We start from the raw sequence: 10,467 nt of genomic DNA, 5'->3' as shown, positions 1-10,467 counted from the left end.
GCAGTTTCATTAGATTCTGCTAGCTAGCCTACTCCATCACATTTAAGGGGACACTTTTATGCCATAAAAATATTATGCAGAATTTAAATTACACTAGCTAACTTTATATAATGTAGCTGTAGCGTTACTTTGCGCAGCTATAGTTCTCATTGATGCTAAAGTATAATAACCTACGCTAGTTAGCATAATACTCACTTTTTTTCTGGTATGTTGTAATTTTTATTTTAATGGATTTGTAACGTTATGCTTATGCTTATGTAAAGCTTTTTGAATTGGCTTTGTGTCTGAATTGTGTTAAATAAAGTGCCTTGCCTAAATTAGTTCCTGTAAAATGCATTTGGCAAATTTTGTAAATATTACAACTAGAAGCTTCTGTTACGTTACTGCACTAGAAAAAAAACAATGAAAGGGTGATTCTTTTTTCTTAGTACAGGAGCTAAAATAATCTTTACAAAAGTGCTTTTCTACAAAATACTCATGTCAAGTACTGTACCTAAGTATAATTTTTGAGGTTGCACTCTACTTGAGTATATTTCCATGTTATGTTAGGCTACTTACTTCTACTCCACTACATTTCAGAGGGAAATATTGCACTCTTACTAAACTTTATTTATTTGACAACTATGGTTACTTGTTACTTTGCAGATGTACTGTAGATAAAAAATATGAATCAACTAATAAATTATGATATATTGTTATAATCAAGCTGCCCAGCAGTCACCTATCAAGTAGTTGAAATGAGCTCCACATTACTAGTTGTAACATAAGTGATATGTAGCCTAAAGTAATGCATCAATGATTATAATCCAGTAATTTACAACTCTGCAATTAGCTATTCTGCATATGAGTACTTTTACTTTGGGTATCCTACTTACATACTTTTGTACTTTTACTACAGTAAGATTTTGAATGCAGGCCTAACCCTACACTGCAGTATTACTATTGTTACATAAGTAAAATATCTGAATACTTCTTCCAATATTAACTCCTTGATGGATGCCAAGGATCAAACGGAATGCTGCCGCCCCCCATTGGTAAAACATGAGCTTTGCAGGTGGCTATAAAGTGTTTTACAATATTGCTCCAGGCTTATTCAGTGTAGTAACTCTATTAGCGTAGAATCTTTTCCCAAGGACTTTTTCTCCCTTCCCTCTCTTGCTTACCCATTGTCTATCCATACCTACTAGTCACTGCAGAGCCCTTTAGAAACCCGATAACTAATTAAAAGGTGTTTGTAATGCGTGAATTACCTAATCTAATTTTGAAAATTAGAACTACTAAAATATGGCATCAACCTCTATAAAGGAGACATTTCAATTGTACCTCTAAAAATATAAATCCATGTTTGCTTTATTTCATAAACAGAACAGTGCTGGTAGTGTGCATTAATATGGGATTTTTTTCCAGTAACAGATTTGGGCATGGCTCACGTAGCAACCAATCAATTACAACTAATGATGACAAAATTAGACTAAATACAATTTAAAAAAGGTATATCATTTATTGACTTCTTACATTCTAAAAGAACAATGAAACAACCATTTTTTTTAACCAGCAGAACATTAAAGCCAGATCAAGGCTACTGTACTGAGACTCTAACAATGTTAAAAAAAACAAAAAACATGTAAATTTTTGTACAAAGCATGTTTTACTATTTCCAACTAAAAATGCACATTGAGTTGAATTTACAAGTGATTGATTATATTCAAGAGGCATTTAGTCATTCAAATAAAAAAAAAAATGCAACAAAAACAAGAACATAATAAATTCAAATACCTTTGAGCATTCTCATATCTCTGATCAATTTGATTATACTAAGCCTTTTCGCAGGTCTAGTTCGACAGCCTTACTGTCTTAAGTGGTCCATGCGTTATGATTTTTATTCTGTCTAACTTGGTTGAGCATTACTTTTATTTTCATCACTGTCCATGATTTGTTTGGTTTTAGTTTCTACACACACACCCTGTTTATCAGTTTCATTGCCCACTTCCTTTTTTCCTTCTGCATCCTCTGTATTTGCATCTACAGGGGTGCTTATTCTACCAGCAGGACTTTTCTCCTGCTCCTGTCTTTGCCCTTTGACCAACTCTCTTTCTCGACTCACTTGTCTACCTCTACTCCACTCCCTGTCTGTTGGGTGACCTATTTGTTTTCGCTTCAGGCTAAGGACATCAGGATTGTTGATCATTCGATTTGGGAATCGTATGAGACCTTCTGTTGGAGTGGGAAGTAAGGCAGCTCTGTGTCTATGGGGCTTTACTGCTTGATGATTTTGGAGATTGTCAAAGCCGGGGCATGAGTTTCCTCCTCTGTTTTGAGCTTGACCTAGGGGTCCCTTGCATGGTGCAGAATTTGGATCACTAGGGCCTTGGCATCTGTTAATTTGAGTAATATTGAAGTGAGGTGATGCTGTCATGTTTAGCCCTCTGCCATCACACCCTGGGCCCCTTTTATCTGACCCTTCCGTGTCATCCTTCATGGCAGGTTCATATCCCCTTGAGTCTAACCCTCTGCCCATCATATCTGGACCTCTTCTATCAGAACCAGGGCCCTCTGTGTTAGTATCCCACCTCCCAGGCCCATATCTTAGATCTGAACTTTCAGGTGCTGGTCCCCTATCTGTTTTACCAGGCCCTAGCCTTCTTACGTCTGGGCCTCTACGTTTCCTCTTAAAATCATGCTCAAATCCTTGTCTACAGGTTTCAGGGCTTTCCATATCTACACCTTGCCCTTCAGATCCTAGTCCCCCAAAATTTGACAACCTCCCATCAGTCCCTGGACTTTCAATGTTTGAATTTCTGTTTTCAGTCTCTTGTTGTCTGAAATCTGGTCCTCTGGGGACTCTTCTATCAATCCCCTCCATTTCAATTCCTCTCCTGCTAGGGAAATTCATAGAGTCTGGAGCTCCACTACGAGCCCCAGGTCCTTCCATGTTTGTCCTTCTCATATTACCCCTGAAGTTTGGCTGCCTCCAGTCATTCCCCATATCTGGACCCCCTCTTGTATCTGATCCTGGTTCTGTCATGCCAAGACCTCTTCTATTACGACCTTGACGTCTATTGTCTGGATCTCTTGGTCCACTAAAATTTGGTCCAGGCCCCCTTCTGTTTGGCCCAGCATCCCCTCTATCAGGCTCATTCCATCCATTTCCAGGTCTTTCCCTACCAGGCCCTGGGCATACCATATCTGGGTCACCCTGAACAGGCCCCGGACCCCTGACACCAGGACCACTCCAATCATCTTCTGGAGCTCTCAAAGGGCCTGGAAATGGCATAGTTGGTCTTTCCTGTAGGGGCCTTGGCCCCCTATTTTCAGGGCCTCTCCATTCTCTATGAGGACCTTGCCTACTTTGTTCTTGAACCTGCTGACCTGGACCTACTTGGATGGGGCTTGGACCCCTGTTGCCATGTATTTTCCAATCATCTCTTGAACAATCTCTTTCATTTCCTAGAGCCTCCATATTGGGCCCTGTTCCTTCTGACCATTGCTCCTCTGTGTCTGTGCCTCTCCTATCAGGTGTAGAGCCCCTGAAGTTTGGCCCTGGTCCTCTGTTTCCCCTAGTAGGCCTTGGACAACTCAAGTTTTGACCTGTTTCAGGTACTTGGCCTTCTATAACTGGGCTCTCTTGGATTAGTTCTGACCCTCTAAAGTCAGCCCCTTTCCAGTCATCTCTTCTTTGTCTCAGACCTTCTGTATTTGGGGCATTATGCCTGATGCCTGGGCCTCTAAAGTCTGGACCACCTGATTTTCTCCATTCTGGTTCTGGGCCCTCCATATCTGGACCTCTCCTCTCAGGCCCATGCACCCTAAAGCCTGAGCTGCCTGGTTCTTGTCTGCCAGGCCATGATCCCTCAATGTCTGGACCTCTGCTTAGACAACCTGGTCCTCTAAAATCTGGACCTCTTGGATGTTTCCTATCTAGCCCTGGGCCCTCCATAACAGTTATTTCAGGCCTCATATCTCTAAAATGTGGACCTCTCCTATCAGACTCAGGGCCCTCCCTATCTGGAGGTCTTCTTTCTGTCTCAGGACCCCTGAACAGTGGGCCTTCTGGAAAGCTCCTGCTGTTTCCTGTTCCCTCCATCTCTGGAGTTCTCCTGTCAGGCCCTGGGCCCTCTCTGTTTGGACCTGAATGCTGATGGCCCCGTTCCTGTGTCTGGACCTCCGGCAGCTCTCCGTTGGCACGCCCTGCATTCGGACCGGTCTTCTGGCCTTGGTCCCCTGATGTCTGGACCTCCTGTGTCTGGCCCTGGGCCCTCAATATTTGTTTGTCCGCTTCTTGGCCCAGGACCCCTGAAGTGTGGTCTTCCCTGTTCTCTACTGTGAGGCCCTGGACCTTCTATACCTGAACCAGTTCTTTCAGGCCCCAGTCCTGTGAAGTCAGACCCAGGACCCATGAAATATTTGTTTTGATTTCCTGGACCTCTTCTGTCAGGCCCCTGACCCTTAACATAGGGACCTCTCCTTTTACACCCAGGCCCTCTAAAGTCTGGACCATCTGGATCTGGTGCTCTACTGTCAGGCTCTTGATTGTTCATAGTGTGACCTCCCCTTTCAGACCCTTGTCCCTGGAAATCTAGAACTTCTATTTCTTTCCTGTCAGGCCCTGAACCACTAATAGCAGAAGCTCTCCTATGAGGTCCTGGTCCACTGAAATCTGGACCTCCTGGTTCTCTTCTGTCAGGTCCTGGAGCTTCCATGGCTGGGCCTCTTCTTTCATGTCCTGCTCCTCTGAAATCTGGAATTCCATAATGTCTACTGTCAGGTTCATGACGCCTCACAGATAAGCTTCTCCCCTCAGGCCCTGGTCCTCTAAACTCCGGACCCCCAGGTCCTCTCCTGTCAGGCCCAGGACCCTCAATCAATACACCTCTGCTTTCAGGCCCTGGTCCCCTAAAATCTGGACCTCCAGGTCCTTTCCTGTCAGGCCCAGGACCCTCCATATCTGGACCTCTCCATTCAGGTCCAGGACCCTCCATAGCTGGACCTCTCCTTTCAGGCCCGAGTCCTCTGAAATCTGGACCCCCAGGTCCTCTCCTGTCAGGCCCAGGACCCTGCATAGAAAAGTCTCTGCTTGCAGGCCCTGGTCCCATGAAATCTGGACCTCCGGGTTCTCTCCTGTCAGGCCCAGGACCCTCAATAACTGGACCTCTTCTTTCAGGCCCTGGTCCCCTGAAATCTGGACCTGCGGCTCTTCTCCTGTTAGGCCCAGGACCCTCCATTACTGGACCTCTCCTTTCAGGCCCTGGTGGTCCTAAATCTGGACCTCCAAGTCCTCTCCTGTCAGGCCCAGGACCCTCCATATTTGGACCTGTCCATTCAGGTCCAGGACCCTCCATAGCTGGACCTTGCCTTTCAGGCCCAAGTCCTCTGAAATCTGGACCTCCAGGTCCTCTCCTGTCAGGCCCAAGACCCTTCTTAGATAAGTCTCTGCTTTCAGGTCCTGGTCCCCTGAAGTCTGGACCTTCAGGTTCTCTCCTGACAGGTTCAGGACCCTCCATAACTGAACATCTCATTTCAGGTCCTTGTCCTCTGAAATCTAGACCTCCAGGTCCTCTTCTGGCAGGCCCAGGACCTTTCATGGATAAACCTCTCCTTTCAGGCCCTGGTTCACTGAAATCTGGGTCTCCAGGTCCTCTCCTGTCAGGCCCAGGACCCTCCATACCTGGACCTCTCCTTTCAGGTCCTGGCCCTCTGAAATTCGGCCCTCCAGGTCCTCTCCTGTCAGGCCCAGGACCCTCCATACCTGGACCTCTCCTTTCAGGTCCTGGCCCTCTGAAATCCAGACCTCCAGGTCCTCTTCTGACATGCCCAGGACCCCCCATGGTTAAAGCTCTTCTCTCAGGTCCTAAACCACTGAACTCTAAACCTCCAAGTCCCCGCATGTCAGTTTCAGGGCCTTCCATAGCTGGACCTATCCTTTCAGGCCCTGGTCCCCTGAAATCTGGACCTCCAGGTCCTCTTCTTTCAGGCCATGTCACCTTGAAATCTGGACCTGCTGGTCCTCTCATGTGAGGTACTTGAGCCTCCATAGTTTGGCCTTTCCTGTCAGGTCCTGCTCCACTGAAATCTGGATCCACAGGTCCTCTACTGTTAGGCCCCGGACCCTCCAGAGCTAGATCTCGCCTTTCAAGTCCTGGTCCTGCAAAACCTGGACCCCTTGGTCCTTGCATGCCAGGTCCTAGATTGCCCATAATTGGACTGCTCCATTCAGGTTCTGGTCTCATTAAATCTGGACCTCTTGGTCCTTGCCTGTCATGCATTGGAACCTCCATATCAGGTCTCCTCATTACAGGTCCTGGTGTCATGAAATCCTGACCCCCTGGTCTTCTCCTGTCATGCTTAAGGTGACCGCTCATTTCAGACCCTGGTTCTCTAAAGTCTAGGTCTGCAACATCCATTGTATCATGCCCCTGGTTCTCTATGTTTGGACAACTCTTATCATATTGATTGACTCTCCATTCATCTTGTATAAATGGCCTTCCCCTGACTGGACCTGATCCTTTCATATCTGGCCCTCTCCAAACATCTCTTATTTCTGATCCTAAGCCTCTCCAATCTGGACCCCTTATATGTGGAACCAGGCTTTTATTGTGACTCCTCTGACCCCTCATATCAGGACCAACAAAACCTGGTCCTGGACCTCTCCAATCTTGATTTGTAATGTTTAGCATCCCATCACCTCTTGTATCTGAGCCACCCGTACTATCCATATCTTGACTAGGCCCCATATAACTTATTTCTGTCAAATCTGGCCTTCTTAAATTATGCATTGTTTCTGCTTCTGTCATGTCAGGGCCATGGACCATCCTTTCAGTCCTTGTATTGGGCAGTGGTTCATTGAAATGTTCTCTAGGCCCACTACTGGAAACTGGACTGCCATCTTGCTTTGATTGCATTTGAACTCTCCCTGAGCCTCTAAAAGATGGACCTAGACTTGGATCTCTCACACCGCCACCCCTCATAGCTGATCTCATACCACCAGTATGTGGACTTTCACCTCTATCTTTTTGGCCTCTTCCTATAATATCTGGAGCCCTACCTTCTATCTGTGGACCCCCAAAAGATTGATCTCTCCTTATTTCCATCACACCTGGCCTGACATCTGCATTTTCTGAACTTGGATGATACATAGTTGATAAAGGATCCCTTGTGCCCCTTGTATCAGGCCCAGGTCTATATGATGGAGGGCCCTTCATGACTGGATCTCCCCTCTCATTCTGTAGGCCTGATCCTCCCATATGTGAATTTGCAACAGCTGTTACAAGCATTTTTCCTCTCACTTCTAGTTTGCTGTGTCTAAAATAAGGGCCTGAACCTTTTACTTCTTGGTTCACACCTGGCATATTAGAACTCTGCATATTTCGCACTGGACTCCTCATCCCAGAACCTCTTATGACTGGCAATGAACCAATTCTATCACTGTTGTGTTGTTGAACAACTGGCTCTCTAAAATCTGCCTCTGAACCCTGCATTCTTGTCCCTGGGTCCCTCACATGTTCCCCCCGGCTAATTATAGCTAGGTCTTGTGTGTCTGATCCAGGACAAATGTTGGGACTTATGCCTTGCATGCCTGTACCTCTCATGTCAGGCCCTGGGAATCTAATTCCTTTTTCTCTAAGGTCTATCTGTGGTCTTCCATGTTCAAGTTCTTTCATATGGGATCCTGCATTCTTAATTCCTGGATCACTTATGCCAGTTCCTGGACGCTTTGTCACAGGGTCTATTTTAGGTGCTGAGCGCTGGATATCTGAGTTTGTAGCTGGATCTGAATGTCCTCCCCCATGACCCAGTATTGTTTGATGCTTTAAGCTTGGACTTCCCCCTTCTATTCGTTTGTCTTCCTCTATCATACCTGTATCACTGACACCTGAGCTCTGTAGATTTAGGGTTCTAAAATCCATATTTCCAACATTTGATATTGGACCTCCAACCGTTGGCCAGAATATGTTGGACATTGTTGCTTGACCACAAATAGGCAGAACATTATTTTCAATTTTAACATGTGTCATTGAGACACTGGTATGCATCTCAGGAACTCTGATTTCTTCAATCTTAACAGAGTCAATTCCTATGCTGCTAGGATTCACAAACTGTGGATCTGGATCAGGGCTCTGAGGAGAATCTCGAATGGGAGGATCAATTACTCTTAGAGGAACAGTACTTTCAAACTTGTTTGAAAACAGAGTTTCCTGTTGAGAGGGTTTATCAACCTGTGTAGAAGAACCACTACATGAGTCATCATGGTCGCCGACTGAAGTTGTTTTAAGCTCCTGGGATTTGGGTGGTTCTGAAGTCTCAAGCTTCACATTGTGAAGAAGTGAATGTGAACGTGGAGAAAAGCCTTTGTCAATGCTCTCATCAAGATTACTTTTTAGCTGATTTCCATCAGGGTTATTTTTAATAGTAACTGAGGTAAATAATGATGTGTTACTCTCTACAAATTGTCCAACAACAGAGTCTGGAGCATTACTCAGAACACTTAAAGGCTTTGATTTCTCAAGGACTTGAGGGGAAGGTTCTCTATGCTGTTTTGGTGAAAGGGACCCAGAATCCTTTTTTCCAGTAGATGATGGGGATCTTCTACGTCCATGAGAATGTCGGTGTGTAGAATGCCCTTTACTGTGGTGACCTTGCCGTTCAGACTGGTTTCTAGCTCTATGCCTTGACCTGTCCCTTTCACTTCTTCTGTGTCTATCCCTTTCTCTACGTCTCCGGGAATGTGAAGGAGAACGGCGCTGTGATCTTCTTGAAGGGCTTCTATGGTGGTCCCTTTCACGATGACTCCTCTTCTTTGGTGATAGTCTTCGTTTTCTGCTGTGGTACGCATTCAGAGGAGTGCCCTTCTGGCTCGCACTATGCCCTGTTCTAGACAAAGATGAATCCTGAGTCTTTATACTGCCTCCTTGAAATACATCATCTTGAATTTCATTAAAAAGTGATTCATCCTCAGGATCATAAGCTACATCAGAATCTTCAATCTCTCCAGCAGAGGATTCCTTAACATTTTCCTGCATTTCATCTTGGTCTGTAACATTATCTGCATCATTTTCTAAATTAAGGATGGCAGTTGTGTCTTCTAGCTTAACAGCTTGTGATTCTACATTCAAACTGTCCACAGTCTCTGTAAGGTTGCTAGTCTTGTCTGTTGATTCTGACAGTTGGCTGACTGGCAAAGATTTTTGTGGGGGAGACATCAGGGAATCAGAAACAGAAAAGTGAGCCATAAACATGCCCACAGCCTCTCTCTGTTGACGTAGTGCCTCCTCCTGCTCCTTCAACTGCCGTTTTTGCTCTTCAATCTGCTTATTGAGCTCTTCGAGCATCCGCTGTTGTTCAGTTAGTGTTGCAGCGGAGACAACCACAGTGCCCGTAGGAATGTTCTGCCTCACTTCTGCTGGGGTAGAGGTTAGTGGTGGAGTGGAAGTAGGAGCTGGCGTTACAATCTGGATAGGAACTGGGGCGGGACATGATGGCGAACTTGACGTTTGAGTTGGAACAGGGGGCTTTGTCACAACAATATCACTTTGAATATCTGCAAAGATGGTCTCATCCTCTGGATCATAGGCCACACCATCATCTGAAAAGCCTGTTACTGCAGGGCCATCTGCCTTAATTTGTTCTATGCTCTGAGGGGCAACCATTCCATATCCCATTGCTGGATCATACTCCTCTTCTGGGTCATACGGTCGGTCAAAGTCATTTTCTTCTTCTTCTATTTTTTTTACTTTTGATTTCTGTCCAAACTGTTCGACAATTGGATCCACCATTGATCTGGTCTGAGAAAACATTGGGACTTTCTTAACACCAACTGTTGTTGTTGTTGTTGTAGAACTTCCGTCAGAAGAGACCGCAGAGTCAGTTTGTTTATTGCCAAACAAACTTTTTAAGATGGTCTGCAGCGGTGTCTTATCACCGGATGCTGTTGTGGGATTCTTGTCGGAGATGCTATTAGAGGTTAACTGAGGGGCTGAGGTAGTAACAGGAGTGTCTGTTCTGAATGAAGTTAAAGGAGATGGTATGATAACTGATCCAGAAGAGGAAGAGTCTGAAGGTGAGCCAGGGCAAGGTGGTGAGCTAGGAGGGGTGGTGCTAGCAGGAGTCTCTGGATCGTAGGGTTGGAATATCTCCAATTTGTCAGAACCATAGAGGACTGGGGGTTTTGGTATCCACATAGGGTCTTTGGACATGTGAACTTTGGGTCTCTTCTCTTCAATTTCCTGAGGCAAACATCCAGGACGTTTTGCCTTCTGGATGACTGCCAGACCCAGAAGAAGATTGGGCCTGTTTCTTTCAAGCCCTGTGAAATAAAGAAAAGTGAAATAAATAATTTGTTAGAACAAGTCTAAATTACTGATAATTGGCTCCACATTGTTAAATTTTTCCAAATGCTTGACTGACAATATTTGTCAGAAAGGTTAGATAACTATTCATATTCACAAAATGTATAGGTGTTGGTACAGGACT

At 45.2% G+C, this 10,467-nt stretch overlaps 1 protein-coding gene across 9 annotated transcripts in view; it reads right to left on the bottom strand.

The window, feature by feature from the left end:
* Positions 1 to 1,476: 1,476 nt before the first annotated feature.
* Positions 1,477 to 10,467, bottom strand: part of LOC116692242 (uncharacterized) — a 35,831-nt gene continuing 26,840 nt past the window's right edge. For 2 of the 9 annotated variants that reach the window (XM_032520351.1, XM_032520352.1), the window contains 2 exons: positions 5,708 to 10,300; positions 1,477 to 3,975 (listed from right to left, as the gene is read on the bottom strand). In XM_032520351.1, coding sequence (XP_032376242.1) covers positions 1,889 to 3,975; positions 5,708 to 10,300 — 6,680 coding nt within the window. In that variant the 3' untranslated portion in view covers positions 1,477 to 1,888. Of the gene's footprint in view, positions 5,312 to 5,383; positions 10,301 to 10,467 lie in introns of all 9 variants that reach the window. The other 7 variants (XM_032520353.1, XM_032520355.1, XM_032520357.1 and 4 more) reach the window with 7 other exon arrangements.

This window comes from Etheostoma spectabile, chromosome 7 (assembly GCF_008692095.1).
Source record: "Etheostoma spectabile isolate EspeVRDwgs_2016 chromosome 7, UIUC_Espe_1.0, whole genome shotgun sequence".
NCBI lineage: Eukaryota > Metazoa > Chordata > Actinopteri > Perciformes > Percidae > Etheostoma > Etheostoma spectabile.
The sequence above is the reverse complement of the archived record's forward strand: the minus strand, read 5'-3'. Positions and strand labels throughout refer to the sequence as shown.